Here is a 17317-nt window from a genome sequence, read left to right as displayed (position 1 = left end):
AAATTTGCTTTTTTCTTTAATAAATGGTAAGACTAAAGAACTGTCTTTAATGTATTTATTATCAAATGCTTGATTTGCACACCGGTTTTGTGTATCTGCACGCTTGGCTCCTGGCTTTCCTTTGTGGAAAGAGAATTGTACAACACAGGTAAACCACAGAACTTGACTTTCAGGACCGACTTACACTTTCGTTTTTCTATGTGCACACACATACACTCTCTGTTCATTTATCCATTTGTGCACATGTGGAGGGCAGAGTCCCAGGAGTCGGTTCTCACCCTCCACCTTTCTGAGGCCAGGTCTCTTGTCTCTTCTCTGCCACACTCCTGGCTGGCTGGTCCTGGAGCTTCCAGATGATTCTTACTCTGCTTCTCTTGAGGTAGGAGTGCTGGGATTATGGATTCAAACTGCCAAACCTGGATTTTTTTTTTTTAAATTTGGGTGTTTTGCTTGTGTACCACCTGAAGAGGCCAGAACAGGGCATTCCATTCCCATCGATCCCCTGGGACTGGAGTTACAGATGGCTGTAAGCTGCCATGTGGGTGCTGGGACTCGAACCCAGGTGATCTGCAAGAGCAGCCAATGCTCTTGACCACTGAGCCATCTCTCCAGCCCCCATCTTTGTTTTCCTAGACAGATTCCTGGGGTCGCATTTGGGTGATCAGGCTTGCACAGCTAACACTTTAACTGCTAAGCCATCTCCCTAGTCCCCACTTGTTTTTAATACAAAAATTACACATGTAATTTTAAAAATTCAGAATACAAAAATCTATGTTAGTTTAAAAGGCTTCTCTTCCAAGTGAAGCAGAGTCAGGGGTGGGGTCTGGGTCCCGTGGAGGCTTCCGGAACTTGCTCTGAAGAAAAACTCGTGGCACACACAGGCCTTCCTTTTTATTCACTGTTTCTCGAAACACATATTCATTCGCCACTTCTTCATAACCTGCGTCCACAAAGAGCTGCGCCAGGAATTCTAGAAGGCAAGCAGTGGTGAGCTCTGAGGGATGAGGACTGAGATGGGCTACAGAGGTTTTGGTTTTTTTCTGTTTAATAAAAACTTCATGCTAAACTTTTTCATTTGTTTTTAGACTTTTCTTATTTGATTTTTCCCCTCTTGAGACAAGATTGTACTTTATATCTCCGGCTGGCCTGAGATTTTTAATGCTTCTGCCCCAGCTTTTCAGTGCTGGGTATACAGGCCTGTGCTAGTAGGCCAGGCTTTCTTTCTCTCCCTTCACTCATTCGCTCTTTCTGTTTTAAAAACAAACACATTCCTAGCCGGGCCGTGGTGGCGCACGCCTTTAATCCCAGCACTCGGGAGGCAGAGGCGGGTGGATCTCTGTGAGTTCAAGGCCAACCTGGTCTACAGAGTGAGATCCAGGAAAGGTGCAAAGCCACACAGAGAAACCCTGTCTCGAAAAACAAAAACAAAACAAAACAAAACAAAACAAACAAACAAACAAACAAACAAAAACCCCAAAAAACCCCAAACACATTCCTACTTCTCATGGTCTTGAGACCCGAGCAGAAACCTCCAATTAAAGCAGCAACAAAGGTGTACCTACCTTGGCTTGTCCATGTGTCAGCAAATACAAAAGTCTGACTGGAAAGAAACAATGCCCAGGCTAGGTATGGAGAAGACTGCACACACTCAACTTGTTTACAGAAAGGAAGGATATCTGTGCCCAGAATTGGGGGGAATCACCTGGTGGTGTGACAGCCTGAGGATAACTTCACCCCAGCAAAACATCCCACAGATAAATGAAGTAAATAAGTAGAACCAAGAGCACACATGCAGTCCTCCTCAGGGCGTTACTGCACAGGCTGTGCTCTGCAGCACTGTGCAGATACCACTGGGCTTCCTGATGACTTCTATGGGTTTATCCAGATGCGGCCATGTCAGAAACCTTAAAGTCGTCTTCATTTTCACCCGACACTAGATATTTAACTGTAAACACTCATTTTTTAGTTTAATATCTAAAACAGTATTTCAAGAAATGAAATGTAAGTTGGGTGGCATATACCTATGAGGCAAAGACAGAACTGCTGTAAGGTTAAGGACAGCCTGGGCTACAGACTGAGATTTTGTTTCAAAAACCTAAAAAATATGGAGCTAGAAAGAGGGTTCAGCAGTTAAGAGCGCCTGTTGTTCTTACAGAAGACTCAGGTTCGGTTTCTGTGGTGGCTCACAACTATCCATGACTTCAGGCCCAGGGGATGACACCCGCTTCTGACCTCCATACACTCCAGGCACATTCGTGGTGCACATACTCACAATACAGGCAACATATATACATATAAAATAAAAATCAAAAAACCTAAAAACAAACAAACACCCTAACCCTAAAACCAAAAAGTAAATGAACTAGGGATACAGCTGAGGGCAGAACACTCACCTAGCATGCTTGAAGCTCTGGGTTCAAGCCTTAGCATTCCAAAACGAGCAAACCCCTCAAGACCCAGAGCTAGAAAAAGATAAAGGATCTTTAACTCCAGATTACTAGGTAGACCTAAAACCAATGTTTGAAACACTTAAAAATTGAAAAGATATTCGGCATTTACTGATCCAAAAGGCCTTTTAAAGTATTTTCTATTATTATCTTGATGTGGCATATGTTATGTGTTCATGTGTATGTGCATCTGTGTGCAATAGCACACACACACATATAAAGAGGCTAGAGGTCAATGTTTCTTCTATTCTCCACTGTAAAAAAATGTATGTTTTTATTTATGTTCACGGACCTTCTATCTGCATTTGCATCACATACATGCCTGGTGCCCACAGAGGTCCAAAGAGCCTCTGGAAAGGAAGTTACAGACCTCATTTGTGAGCTGCTATGTGGCTGCTGGGATTCAAACCCAGGTCCTCTGGAAGAGCCAACAGTGCCCTTAACCACTGAGCCATCTCTCCAGCCTTCTACCTTGCCTTTTTTTTTTCCCCCCTGAGACAGGTTCACTCTTATATAGCCCTGGCTGTCCTTGTCTACCACACTTTTTGAGACAAGATTTCTCACCAACCTGGCATTTCCAATAAAACCAGCTGACCAGTAGGCTCTAGGGATTTTTATTCTCTCGCCTTCCCAGCACCAGGATTACAGGGACAGGCCACCACACCTGGCTTTTCAGGTGGCTGCAGCAGACTTTACTCAGCCATCCTCCCAGTTACAACCATCTATAGACAGGGTCTCACGTAGCCCAGGAACTACTGTTTATTTTCTGTGTATGAGTGTTGGCCTCATGAAGTATGTACACCATGTGCACACCTGGTGTCCGCGTGGGTCAGAGCAGGTGTTTGGTCCCCATCCCCAGGAACTAGACTTACATGGTTGAGCCACCATGTGGGTGTGGGGAACAGAACCAGTTCTCAGCAAGTACAAGTGCTCTGCACTGCTGAATCATTTCTCCAGCTAGACTTTTAACTCTTGATCGTCCTGCTTCTGCCTCTGGATTGCTGGGGTCTAAGACTTGTATGTGACCACCCCAGTTTATGCAGTGCGGGCTACTGAACCCAGAATCTGACCCATGCTAGGTCAGCACTCTACCAACTGAGCTATATTCTCAGTATTTTTTGATAGCAAATTTGTCTATTTGAAAACAGATCCAATCACTTTTATTCAAGAAGGATTTTTGCCTTTGGTCTGGGAAAGTAAGCTCAGTCACCATGTGACATGTCTGAGGCCTGTCTACTCTCCCAGACTCACTCACTAGCTACCATCAGCAGAGGCCTTCAAGCTCCCCACCGGCCAGAGCTGGGTCTATGTCTCAGCAAGTACTGGGAAAGTGGTGTGCATCAGGGCTTATTCTAAGAACTTGGGACTTGTGTCAGCATGGCCACATAGCTGCCCAAGCAGGACCCCACTGATGACAGTCACGTGAGCAGAGACAGAATGAAACACTAAGGAGATACTCCATTCCTCTTACCATCCGTAAAAAAATAGGATCTGGTTCCATCTTGTCTGACATAAAAATTTTCTCCAAGTTTGCTTCCAGCTTTAAACCTAAGCATGGCATGGTCATGCAGCCCATAGTCACGGAACAAGACACTTCTGCCTGGTTTTAATACCTACAAAAGTAAAGCAGGTTGCATATAACTCAGAGGAACCTAGTCAAATAAAATACAATCCAATGACGTTAGGAATTAAAACAGACCTGTGGTAGTTATGAAAGAAGGCATATAAAATACTTTTAATATGAATGATTGCTTTTAAAACATGTTAGGTGTAGTGGTACACACCTGTAATCCCAGTACTCACGAGGCTGAGGCAGGAGGATCATTCTGAGTTTGAGACTGGCCTACATAGTGAGTACCTGGCCCACCAGGGCTACATAGCAAGGGGATCCTGTCCCAGAAAAACAAAAATAAAAAATAAAGTGCCTTAGAAGTCATTTTTTGGATGTAATGGACCACAGTAGTTTCAGACCCCACATAAAAGTAACCACATAAGACACACTCTGCCTTCTACAAGGCATGAGCTACCTCCTTCATTAGACTGAGTTTCCAGATATCTGCTTCTGACAATTACCTCTGCAGGGCTCCTGTGAGACTCCCTACTGGGTCTCAACACTGACCTCCTCTCAGGTGCTGAGCTATGTTTTTTGAGATAGGGTCTTGTTTTATATATATATATATATATATATGTATATATGTGTGTGTGTATATATATATATATATATATATATATATATATATATACAGCCTTGGCTGGCCTGGTAACCAATTGCTATGCAGCAGCCCAGGCTGATCTTGAACTTGTAGAGATTCTCCTGCCTTACTTTCCTGGGTGCTGTGATTATAGGTGTCTGTCACCACACCAATGGTGCAAAGAAAAACAGGTGAGAAATTTCATTTACAGGTGACTCAATCTTCATTTCAGAAGGAAGGAAAGGCTGTGTGAGGCAGTGAGAAGGGCGCTTCCTGAGACAGATGGGCATCTGCGCTCACATTCCAGCTTTCCCTCAATTCGCTGCGTCGCCCAATGCCTTCTCTGCTCACAGCACTATGTAGTTCAGCACACATTCCTGTCATGTATTGTCCCGCCTACGAGTCCCAAAAGCAGCTGGTGCGCCTTCACTCTGCCCACTTTTCAGTAAGGCCCAGAATAAAAGTAGTAAGTTACTTGTTGAGATCGTAAGGGCAAGTGAGCGGCACAAAGGAGACCCAAACTCCAGTGTTCTCCCGCAGATCACCATTCTGTTTAGGAAATGAGAGAATTCAACTTCTTGGTTGCTTTTCAAATTAAATTCTGTGACTTAAGAAGCCTGCCTGGTGTTGGCGCCATAGAGTAACGAGAACTATGGCAGGAAGCTTATGCTCTGGACTGTTCACACTGGGCTTCACCTAGGCTGCTGGTGTCTTGTCAGTAGAGCCTGAAGACGGCTTCTTTCTCTAGTACTTTCCCAACAAAACACACAATTTTAAATTAAGCAGCCAATCACCATAATGGCATTGAGAGAGTAATCAGACTGGGCTAGAAAGTCATTGTGGCTTGGCTGAAAAAAGATCTCTAATGGAGACTAAAAATAGGAGGCATACTCAAATAGAACTCGTCAAAGGAAATCGTGCCCTGGGACAGTGCAAGAAAATTTACAAATGTGACATGTCATACCTACTAAAATATAGGTGACATACTATTTATTTCTATAAAAAGTTCAGAAGAGGCTGATCTGTGAAGAGCGAGTTGGGGGCATTACGGAACTCAGAGATACTGGAGGCATTCGGTGTCTAGGTGGTATACTCATTAAAAGCACAAGTAAGAGCCTCCAATCGTATACTTAAAATCGGGGCACTTAGCTCAAGAACACTAAAGCTGAGGAGGGTGGAAAGCACAGACAACACTTGTAGGCTGTGAACTCTGAGTGGGATCTTCTGCTCTACAGGCTAGTTGACCACCAATGACCCATTACCTGCCCATAGGTTCCTTGCCCCTCCTGCCCTCTACCCACCAAAAGAAATTCTTTATCTAGAGTTCACAGGTCCAAAAGGCATAAAGTTAGAGCTCAGAGGGCTGTAAATTTCAAGTCGAAAAATCAAGGTACACCTTTATTTTTACTTCTTCTCATGGGAACATTGCATTCCTTTAATTATGAAAGCTGTGTACTACATTAAGAATTTGGATGGTAACTAATGAAAATCATAAATATTCTTGTATTATGGGACAGTTCTTTTTGCAATTAAAAAATTTTTAGGCAAGGTTTCACAATGTAGTCATGGGTGGCCTGAATTCACTTATAGAGACTGGCCTCAAACTCAGAGATCCATCTGCCTCTGAACATTCCTTTCTTCCATGCTCTGTTCTCACAGAAACCTGGTATCTATGTGCTTTCTCCCATCACTCACAGGGCTTAGTGTCATCCCTGCTATGTCCTGGGCATCCTCCTCCTCTCTATACTTCCTCTCTCTTTCCCTGTCATCAGACAGATCACTTACTATCCCCTGTCACTCTTGCCTACTCATTCCAGGGTTACTTGGCTGCACTCTTCAAGGACTGTATCTTCTGTCTTGTCTTACTCTAAATGCTATTCTATTTTTAATCCTAGCTAATTTCAGTAGACAAGTAGACTATCCTTCCAATTGTGCTGGTGTGTGTGTGTGTGTGTGTGTGTGTGTGTGTGTACGCACATGTTCCTGTGCTTGAATGTAGGTATGTGTATGAGAATCAGAGGGCAACCTCAGGAGCTGGTCTCTCACTGGTCACACCAAGCTAGCTGCTCTTCAATCTTCCAACACTTTCCTGTGTCTGCCTCCCATCTCACCACAGGAGTACTGGGATTTCAGACAAGCACTACCAGCTTTACATGGGTTCTGGGAATCGAAATGAGGTCCTCATGACTGGATGGCAAGCCCTTTACTTGTTGAGTCATCTCTTCAGCCCCTATGCTGGCTTCTTTATCATGTCATTTCCCCCTCACATTTACTTACATGTGTGTGAATGTGTGCATGGGGTCAGAGGGCAGCTTAGGGGTTGGTTTTCTCTTTCAGAGACTGAATTCAGGCCATCAGACTCAGTGGCAAGCATTTTTACTCACTGAGCCATCTTGCTGGCCTTCCTTTGGCTTCTCCCTCCTCCACCTATCTACGAACCACTTATTCCCACAGTGAGGTCTTACTGCTCTGGCAACACGCAGAAGTAGAGCACCCCATCCACGCAACGCCAGGCAAGCCACTCTGCCCTTTCTGTCTTTCTTAGCGTGCTCTCTCTTTTTTCTCATCACCTATTTCTAGTAATCCTTCACTCTCACCTGGGCCTAAATCAGGCAATATGCTCATCTTTTCTTTGGTGCCTTTTTTTCTGTCTAGCTTAAGTCCCATGTCCATTTATGGGCATATTCTGGGTTCACACCTGCTCAGATATCCAGGGACAGAATGGAGTTGAGGAAGAACAAAAGAAAACTTTGTGAAACTCATAGGCAGAGATAAACCAGTGTGGTGCTGTGGAATAATCCTTTTGTACATTGTTGTAGGGGCCCACAAAGGCTCCCTAGTAAGCCCTTACTCAAGGTCAAAATCGGAGTTTGCTTTACCCAGCAGGGCTGCATAATAGGATGATTTGGGTAGGGGTGTGGTTACCAGGTGTTTTGAAGGGTCTACACTTGGCTGAACGTTGTGCTTTGATCTTGAAAGGGGAGGTCTTTTGCCTCTCCCCTTGGCAGTGTATGAAAAGCCCATTAGAATAAACCTTGAGGCAGCTGGGTATTGACCCAGGGCCCTCCCAAAGCTATCCTGTGTCTCATCTTTCTCTCTGGCTACGTCTATATTCCTATCTAATACTTCCTCATTCCTCTCTTCTCCCCTCAAGAACCCTTCGACAGGTCAGAGCTGGACTCCTACACACTGTGAATATGTATTACATTCATTGGTTTAATAAAAGAGCCAATTGGCCAACAGTTATGCAGGAAGAGGTTAGGCAAGTGAGCCAGACTGACAGAATACTAGGAAGTAGGGTGGAGTCACCAGCCAGATGCAGAGAAAGCAGGAGATAAACTGGCTATGCTAAAAAAAAAACATACTGCCATGTATGTGTAGTTAAGAAATATGAGTCAATTTAAAAGAACTTGTTAGTAACAAGCTAAGCTATTGGCTGAGCATTTATAATTAATAAGTCTCTAAGTGGTTATTTGGGAGTGGGCTTGTGGGACAGAAACCCCCACCTACAGTATGGTAGAAGTATACGTTTTAAAATATTCCCTAACAGTTTTCCAATGTTTTGAAACCTTTATCTCCCTGTATGTAACATTTAAAACTAGGGTTAAGGGCTGGAGAGATGGCTTAGTGGGAACACTGGTTGCTCTTGCAGAAGACCTGGGTTTAATTCCCAGCACCCACATGGTGGTTCACAATCACCCATAATTCTAGTTCCAGGGGACCTGATGCCCTTTTTCTGACCTCCTTAGGCACCAGGCAAAATACACATAAAATCAAAATCAAAACAAAACAAGGTTGAAGCATTAATACATACTGCCAAGGGACACTCTTTTATCCAGCATCATTTTCAACTCGCTGGCTGCCCTCTCTTTCCTCTAAAATCAGTCTGTACACTCTGGTACTTAACTGTCCCACCCTCTATGCTGTACACGCATCACTCATCTTTCTTTTCAAACTTACTTATACCTGTGGATTTTCAACTAAATTACATATTTTAATTAAGGTACTGAGTGGGGCTTAGTTAGCATTTGCTGTCTTTCTGGACCTTAGTTCAGTTCTCAACATACTTATCAGGCTACTCTCAATCACCTGTAACTCCAGTTCCAGGGGATCTGACACCCTCTCCTGGCCTCCATGAGCATCCACACACATAAGGCATACTCTCACACAGACAATCTTAAAAGAGAGAAAGTGCTGGGTGAGGAGGTTCATGCCTGTAATCCCAGCACTTGAAAGCTGCAGCACAAGTTTAAGTTTTTGGTCAGCCTGAGCTACAGTGTGACAAAAATGAAAAGCAAGAGAGTATATGACGCTAAGTGTTGTGCTGAACTCCTGTAGTCCTAGTACTCAGGAGGCTGAGGCAGGAAAATTGAGGCTTCCTTGGAGTACAGAGCAAGACCCAAGTTTATTTTAATTTTAAAATAATTTTAATAAAGAGAGACTAACAATGACATATGAACATGAGTAAGAAGCTTACAATTTCTATATAAAGTCAAACATTTCATCAGCATGGTGGCACATGAGTATAACTCCCATAGTCAGGAGGCAGAGGCAGAAGGACTGTTCAGAGTTTGAGGCTAACCTAGTCTATGTATGAAGTCCAGCCTGGAAGAGGTATATTGTAAGATCTTGTTTCAAAAAAAAAAAAAAAATTTTTTTTTTCCTTTTTTCTTTTCTTGAGACAAGTTTTCTCTGTGTAGCTTTGGTGGCTGTCCTGGATCTTGCTCTGTAGACCAGGCTGGCCTTGAACTCACAGAGATCCACATGGTTCTGCTTCTCGAGTGCTGGGATTAAAGGCGTGTGCCACCACTGCCTGGCTCAAAAAAAAAATTTTTTTTTTAAATAAAGTTGAACAATTTGAAAAGACTTGATATATAAATGTTCATCAAGCTGCTTTTGGTTAAGTGTGAGCCTCTGCCATGAAAGTCTGGGTCAAAATATAATCTGCCCTCAGTTTATTTTCTAATTGTTTTAAAATTCCTATTCTACTTTTTAAAAAAAATCAGTGTTTGAAGGCGGGGCGGTGGTGGCGCACGCTTTTAATCCCAGCACTCGAGAGGCAGAGAGCCAGGTGGATCTTTGTGAGTTCGAGGTCAGCCTGGTCTACAGAGCGAGATCCAGGAAAGGCGCAAAGCTACACAGAGAAACCCTGTCTCGAAAAACAAAAACAAAACAAAACAAACAAAAAACAAAAACAAAAACAAAAATCAGTGTTTGAAGCAGGGCCTCTCACATGCCCGGTAAGAGTGGAGATATGCCCCCAAGCCCCTCACTCCCCTTTTAAAGAACCACAGCCCTACTGTGTGCATTAATGTAAGATAATCTAAGTCTTCTACTCAAACCAATGACTATTTATTGAGAGTGATAAGTGCTCAGGCTTTTAAGTTAAAATGCTTGAGAAGATTCCTTTGTGTGCATGTACATGTGTGTTTTGTCTTACCACATAGCTCAGGCTGGCCTCAAATGGAGAATCCTCCTGCCTTATCCTCCTGAGTGCTGAGAACACAAGCATGTGCCACCATGCCTATCAGAATTTACCTTTGTTTTGTTTTATTTTGTTTTGTTTTTCGAGACAGGGTTTCTCTGTGTAGCTTTGCGCCTTTCCTGGAACTTGCTTTGTAGACCAGGCTGGCCTCGAACTCACAGAGATCTGCCTGGCTCTGCCTCCCGAGTGCTGGGATTAAAGGTGTGCGCCACCACCACCCGGCTAGAATTTATCATTTTAAACAACTGATTTCATTGACTCTTAAGAGTTAACTGATATGGTGACTACAGTGTCTACATGAATACTCCCACTGAGGTTCTCCAAAGCAGTGATATCACTCACTTATATTCTCAGCTTTAGCACTAAGAGGAAACTGAGGCTCAGATAGGTGCCATAGCTTGTCTTAAATCATGTGACTTAACAGGTGAAGCTTTTTTGGTTCTTCTTTTTTTAGAGACATAGTGTAAAATAACCTAGGCCAGCTTCAAATCTGCTCTATACATGAGAACAATCTTGAAATTTTGACCTTCTTGAGGCTGAAGATATATGCCAGCATACTGGCTTGTTTTCAATCTATAGCTCAAGCTGATCTTGAACTCACAATGTGGGCGAGGCTGGCCTTGAACTCATGGCAATCCTCCTACCTCAGTCTCAAGTAGTAGGATTATAGGCATGCTATAGCAGCCTTCTGGTGGCCATAGATAGCAGTTCAGGTCCCACCGTCCTAACAAGAACAATGACAGTAGTAGTAACGTAACAAGAGCTGGCTTTGAGGACACTTAGCAGAGTGCAAGCACTGTGCCTGGCACCCATCATACATCTTCCTCAATCTTCCTCAACTGCTTCCATCTCAGAAGCATTATCCCAACATTCTTCAGGTATAGAAACAGGCTTGGAGAGGTGAAGGAACTTGCCTTGGTAGTGAACCCAGCTTAGATTCTAGGCCTTCTGACTGTCTTCTCCACTAGTCACATGTCCCCTCACTTTATGGATCCCAAGTAACTGCAACATCTTCCTTGCTCTGGGCTGGCCATGTTCTGAAGTGCAGCCATGGCACTGCACAAACCCAGAGCTACAGTGGCTGCTTTATGTCAGCGAATCCCTCCTCCTATACTGGCCACAGTCTACCCATTGAAAATGGTAAGATGCTGGGACTGCAGTACACAAGCCTTACAGAGGAGGAGGCAAGGGAGCCTGAGGGGCCAACCCTCAAGTACAGACATCAAATCACTAACCCTTTTTTTTTTTTTCTTTCTATTTTTATTTTTCCAAGACAGGGTTTCTATGTATAGCTTTGGTACCTGTCTTGGATCACACTCTATAGACCAGGCTGGCCTCGAACTCACAGAGATCCACCTGGCTCTGCCTCCCAAGTGCTGGGATTAAAGGCGTGCGCCACCACCGCCCAGCTGGCCAAATCACTAACCTTGTACACATTTAGTAGGACAAGGTGCATCTTCTCAGGGTGAACAGCTGAGAGCACAAAGATCAATGTGACGGCATCCACAGACTCTGGTGGGATATGGTCAAGGAGGTCATCTCTAGTGAGGTCACACTGGAATACTTTGCATCTCTCTGTGTTATATAAAGGATTTTGCTAGAAAGGGGAAAACCAGAAAGAACTTAGGATTTTAATTAACCACCCTGCTGATACATGTATGAACATGTAGCACTGAAGAAAGATCCCGTTTCTACTTGTTTACTGCTACATATAATTGTTTTTTGCTCTTTTTATCTTTAGCGGGGGCTGCCACCCAGCTCCCAAATAAATCACACACAGGCTTATTCTTAATTATAAATGCCCAACCTTAGCATGGCTTGTTTTTTGCCAGCTTTAACTTTAAATTAAATTATCCCATCTACCTTGCCTCTGGGCTTTTCCCTTTCTCTTATTTCTGTAAAAATCTTACTCTTACTCCATGGCTTGCTGTGTGGCTGGCCCCTGATGTCTTCCTTCTTCTCTGGCTCCTAGCTCTCTCCTCCCAGTTTTCTCCCTCTATATATTCTCTCTGCCTGACAGCCCTGCCTATCCTTTCTCCTGCCTTGCTATTGGCTGTTCAGTTCTTTATTAGATTAACAGGTGTTTTAGACAGACACAGTAACACAGCTTCACAGAGTTAAACAAATGCAATATAAACAAAAGTAACACACCTTAAAATAACTCTCTACAACATAGAATGGTCACTTGTTACTGGGGAAGTATATTCAATACTGCTACAGGGAGCAAGGCAGCATTTCAGCAAACGATTTTTAACTGAGGGCAGAATATAGTCTACCACTTATTTAAAACCAAGCATTTCAGAGGCCTGTTCCTCCAAAAAGATAATACAAAGTCGGCAGCTGCTTCCTAACCCTCCTTTGGTTATCCCCGACAAGCCTAGACTCTATGAGAAGTTCTTCCACTTCGCCCTACTGGGATGCCCCCATAGTTCTTATGTGGCTGATTTTTCTAGAGATAAAAGATTCAAGATCCTAATCTACCTTTCTTTCTAACAAGTGTACTTACTCCTGGAGCATTTTGGTTGGTTGGTAGGCTCCAGTATGAGTATTATAGAGGAGGAGAATAAGCTTTATTTAATCGTGTAAACAGGGACTCAATAAATTAATATACAAGGCTACTGGGTGGGAATATTTAGTATTAAAAAAAGATTCATTTTATTTATGTTTATGTATGTACATGTGCATACAGGTGCCCTCAGAGGCCAGAGGGCACTGAATCCACAGGCTGGAGAGATGGTTCAGCGGTAAAGAACGCATGCTGTCTTCCAGAGGACCCTGGTTCAACTCCCACTAACCACAATGGCAGATCGTAACTGCCAATAACTCCAGCTACAGGGGATCTGACACACCTTGCACATACCCACATGCAAAAATATACACACTACACATAATTTAATATAAAAATAGATCTTAAAAAATCTAAAGAACATTAAAATGTTATAAACATTAAAATGTTATAGACAGATAACATGAAAAGTAAGATAGGTAATGTGAGGGATAGAAATTATAAAGACTAAAATTTAAGTGCCCAAAATAAAAAAAAAATTACAAAATAAAATAAATTAAATAAATTCATAACAGAAATAAATCATTTTTAAATAAGTTTATTGGAGGAATAGCTCTCTTAGAAACAGTGAACTTGATGACAGGACAATAGAAATAATATGAATTAAAAATGAAAACAAAATTAAAAGAGGGAACCCCACATTTAACAGAGTCTGTGTGTGTGTGTGTGTGTGAAAGTGTATGGTGGGAGCAGCCAATGGCATAAAGTACTTGTAACTGAATTCCCTAGAGGGAGAAGAAAGAATAAGAACTCAAGAAATTAACTGAAGTATGATCAGATTTTTTCCAGATTAAAAAACATAACAAAACAATAAACAATTATCTAAATGGCAGGAATAAAGAATTCTTACACATAAAACCTTATTACCTCAAAAAGCAAAAGGTTAATAGATTTGAAAACTGCCAAGTATGGTGGCACACACTTGTAATCCCAGCACTTGGGAGGCAATGGCAGGAGGATCAACAGTTTTACCTGCCTTGGCCTGGGCTATATCAAAAAAAAAAAAAAAAAAAAAAAAAAAAGACATAATTAAATCCTGTGTTAGGAAAAGGCTACCATTAATAATGTTGAATGGGCAAAAAGAGATGCTTGCAATATATGTATCATAACATTCTATATATTCTAAAAGTAAGAAATGACAAGTCAACAGAAAAATAGGCAACAGTTATGAACAGACAATTCTTACTGTGATGTAAGTTCTGCACAGGTGAGGACTTTGCCTCTTGTTCACTGCTTACCCCCAGCGCTTAGGACAGCAACTGGAATATAGTAAGCTCTCAATAAACACATGTAGGAGAAAGGAGCTCATGGTAGAAGAAAATGTATAAGTATTTACATATTTCAGTCTGCAATATCTCTGGTAATTAGAAACATAAAAAAACAGAGACTTTTTTTCCTCAAAGATTGGCAGAAACAAAAAATATTGAGGAAACAGGAAAGAGTGCCTTTATATTACTGGTAATATTATAAATTGGCAGCTGGGCAGTGGTGGTGGTGCACACCTTAAATCCCACCAGAAGCAGGAGGACCTCTGAGTTTGAGGTCAGCCTGGTCTATAGAGTGAGTTCCAGGATAGTCAGAGCTACAAAGAGAAACTCAATCTCGAAACCACCATCCTTCCCCCCAAAAAATATATACACATCTATTGGCATAATCTTCTTTTGAAAGGAAAGTGGTATTATCTATGAAATTTTCACACTCTTCTTCTAAGGGATTTCATTCCCTCCATTAGTCATCACAGAGGACTGTGCATGTGAGTTTTGAGAAGCATATGCACAACACTGGTCACATGAACCTGATTTATAAACGCAAACAATCAGAAACAAACCTATAGAGCAAATGATATGAATGAAGCACAGAGGCACTGCTCAGTATTCTTCTTGCTTTGCTTTGAATCAAAATGTTTTCATATGTACATTCAAAAGAAAATGACATACATGGTGACCACAGCAGGTAAGCTCCTAGAAGAGGACTGGAATTAGACAAATGGTCTAAGGAATCAGAAAGAGCAGAATATGGTGCACCAACCTTAACGTAGTCAACTGCCCTTGGAGAAAAATCACAGGCATAGGCAAAGATATTCAAATCTTCTTCTAAAAGTGGGAATAAACAGTTCCCAACCCCACATCCAGCTTCCAACAAAGTCAATTTTTGACCTTCATACTAAGGAACGAGAACACAAAAGTTACAGTACATTACTTTTGCATAATGAAGAAACACACCAAGCTAAAAGGTTTAGCATACAAGAGACAACATCTCTAACCTCATGAAGCTGATAACAGACAACAGAACTAGTAAGGAAAAGCTAACACTGGTACCTCATTTATAACTACCCAACATCGGGCAGTTTAGTATTAAGAACATCAGCAAAAAATAAACCAGCCAATTAGTACAGTGCAGACACTCTGGGGCTAACCACCTGCCTCAAATCCCAACTCCTTTTGCCCCTGTATTCTATCCTTGGGCAACTCATTTCTACAGCTCTGTGCCTCCATTTTTCCTGAAAATGACTTCATAGAGTTGCTATGAAGCCTAACTAGGAGAACATATGTAAAATTCTTAGAAAAGGGTTATAGTGAATAGTTCATTAACTACTAATATTAACTACTATAAGTAGCTTCAATCTATTACTAAAGTTTACTCTGAATATTTAATATTTCTAACTTTCAGATTAGCTTTAAGTAAGTAGAAAACAACTTTAAGGTGCTAGAGAGATGGCTCTGTGGTTAAGAGCACGTGCTGCTCTTCCAGAGGACCCGGGTTTGATTGCCTGCATCCACTCGGCAACTTACAAACTGTCTGTAATTCCAGTTCCAGTGGATCTGGTACCCTCTTCTGACCTCCACAGGCAACAGACATGCATGTGGTGCAGACATACATGCAGGCAAAACACTCATACACATAAGATAATGAAATAAATAAATCTAAAAAGAAAACCTTAAAAGTTCTTTCCTATTAAACAGCCCAGAAATTGCTAAAATTACTTGAAACCAAACAGAACTCTCCTTAGGTACATTTTGACAGGCTTCATAAATTTTTGTTAGTTCAGTCGGTAAAGTCCTGTCATACAACTACAAGGGCCTGAGTTCAACCCTGGGCACTCATATAAAAAGCTGGTCTTGATGAAGTATGCTTGGATCTCTGTGCTGAGAAGGCTCCCTGGGGTGTACTGCCATCTAGTCCAAGCTAATCTGTGTGTCCCAGGTCCCAGTGAGAGACCCTGTTTCAAAAAACAAGGTAGGCCGGGGGTGGGGGGTGGGGGTGGTGCACACCTTTAATCCCAGCACTGGGGAGCCAGGTGGATCTCTATGAGTTCGAGGCCAGCCTGGTCTACAGAGTGAGTTCCACGACAGGCACCAAAACTACACAGAGAAACCCTGTCTTGGAAAAAAATAAATAAATAAATAAAACAAAACAAAAAAAAAAACCCAACAACAACAAAAAAAGGTAGACAGCTCCTGAGAAATGACACCCAAGGTTCTCAGCTGGGAGCACACTCTACATGTAATAAAGGACCTCTCCTCTACACATTGCAAATAAAGACAGCCCAGCCTACCTCCCTACATGATCTTAGCTCCTCAAACTCTCTGGTGGTCCAGTGTCTGTCCTTGAAAAAATTGGTACTGTTTCTTTTGTAGAAGAGGTCCCAGTTCTTCTGAGCCTCTTTTTCCAGTTTTTGCTGTTTAAAGTCAGACACCAAAGCTTGGTCTCTCTGCAGTTTCTCCTCCTCTTCAGAGCTAAGCACCCTTGCTTGTAGTCCTTTCCTTTGCAAAGAAGCCATTGCAGTTGCTGGTAACACATTCAACGCTGCTCAAGATTCTCCGGTCTTTGACCAGCTGAACAATCCGTGCTGACCCTGCAGACACTGGATTTTCTCTGGTGCATTTTCCCCAGGTGATTTTCAAGCTTCCGCAGTGAACGATGCTACTTAGGAAAAGGAGATTCTGGTTAGTGATTCTGTAATAGCCTGCCCACTCCCCTCCCCATCCTGTTTTTCTGTTAGCCAGGGTCTAGTTATGTAAAGTTGCCCTTGAATCCCGTATGGAAGTGGCTGTCCCTTGAACGTATATCCTCCTGCCTCAGCCTTCCAAGTGCTGTGAATGTAGCTATACCGACTCACCGAGCTAGAGCGTTCTTTAGGACTTCTAGAGTTTGGGTTCTAAAGTAGTCCAAGACTCTGGGGGAGAGGTTCCTGACTAGCTCTTTAAGGCGCTGGGGTCAATTCACCAAACACTCACCAGATGCTGACTCTACCCAACACCCTGCCGGGGGGTGGGAGAGGTCACAAAGACCAAGACAGTCTACTGCACAAAGCTTACTACATTCAGAGACCAGAACTCTCATGTAGCGGACTCCAATTCAAACCAGATGAGCCAAGTGTCACGAGACATAGATTTAGTTAGGACGAAGGGACGCTTCCAGGAATTGACAGAGAAAATGTGAGAAGAAAATTCTCATCAACGGTCAGTGCCCGCGGAAAATGGGACTTCAGAACGACAACAGCCCGAACTGAAAGCGGGTAGACGACTGCCAGACAAAAGAGTAGTCACGTTCTTTGGGACCGCAGCTTCAGGTTTTCGGAGGTGATGGAGCTAATCCGGGGAGGCCAGAGTTTCTGATCGTACCC

At 42.7% G+C, this 17317-nt stretch overlaps 1 protein-coding gene across 8 annotated transcripts in view; it reads right to left on the bottom strand.

Annotated features, from left to right (window-relative positions):
- Window positions 1-17317, bottom strand: part of Mettl6 (methyltransferase 6, tRNA N3-cytidine) — a 63433-nt gene that overhangs the window by 45461 nt on the left and 655 nt on the right. Inside the window, exons 1-7 of one of the 8 annotated variants that reach the window (XM_059273901.1) lie at window positions 16929-17216; window positions 16247-16614; window positions 14719-14853; window positions 11551-11721; window positions 3919-4060; window positions 2394-2462; window positions 42-970 (exon numbers count right to left, since the gene is read on the bottom strand). In XM_059273901.1, the coding sequence (XP_059129884.1) occupies window positions 780-970; window positions 2394-2462; window positions 3919-4060; window positions 11551-11721; window positions 14719-14853; window positions 16247-16471 (933 nt within the window). In that variant the 5' untranslated portion in view covers window positions 16472-16614; window positions 16929-17216 and the 3' untranslated portion in view covers window positions 42-779. The other 7 variants (XM_059273900.1, XM_059273898.1, XM_059273903.1 and 4 more) reach the window with 7 other exon arrangements.

The sequence above is a fragment of the Peromyscus eremicus genome, chromosome 9, assembly GCF_949786415.1.
Source record: "Peromyscus eremicus chromosome 9, PerEre_H2_v1, whole genome shotgun sequence".
NCBI lineage: Eukaryota > Metazoa > Chordata > Mammalia > Rodentia > Cricetidae > Peromyscus > Peromyscus eremicus.
The sequence above is the reverse complement of the archived record's forward strand: the minus strand, read 5'-3'. Positions and strand labels throughout refer to the sequence as shown.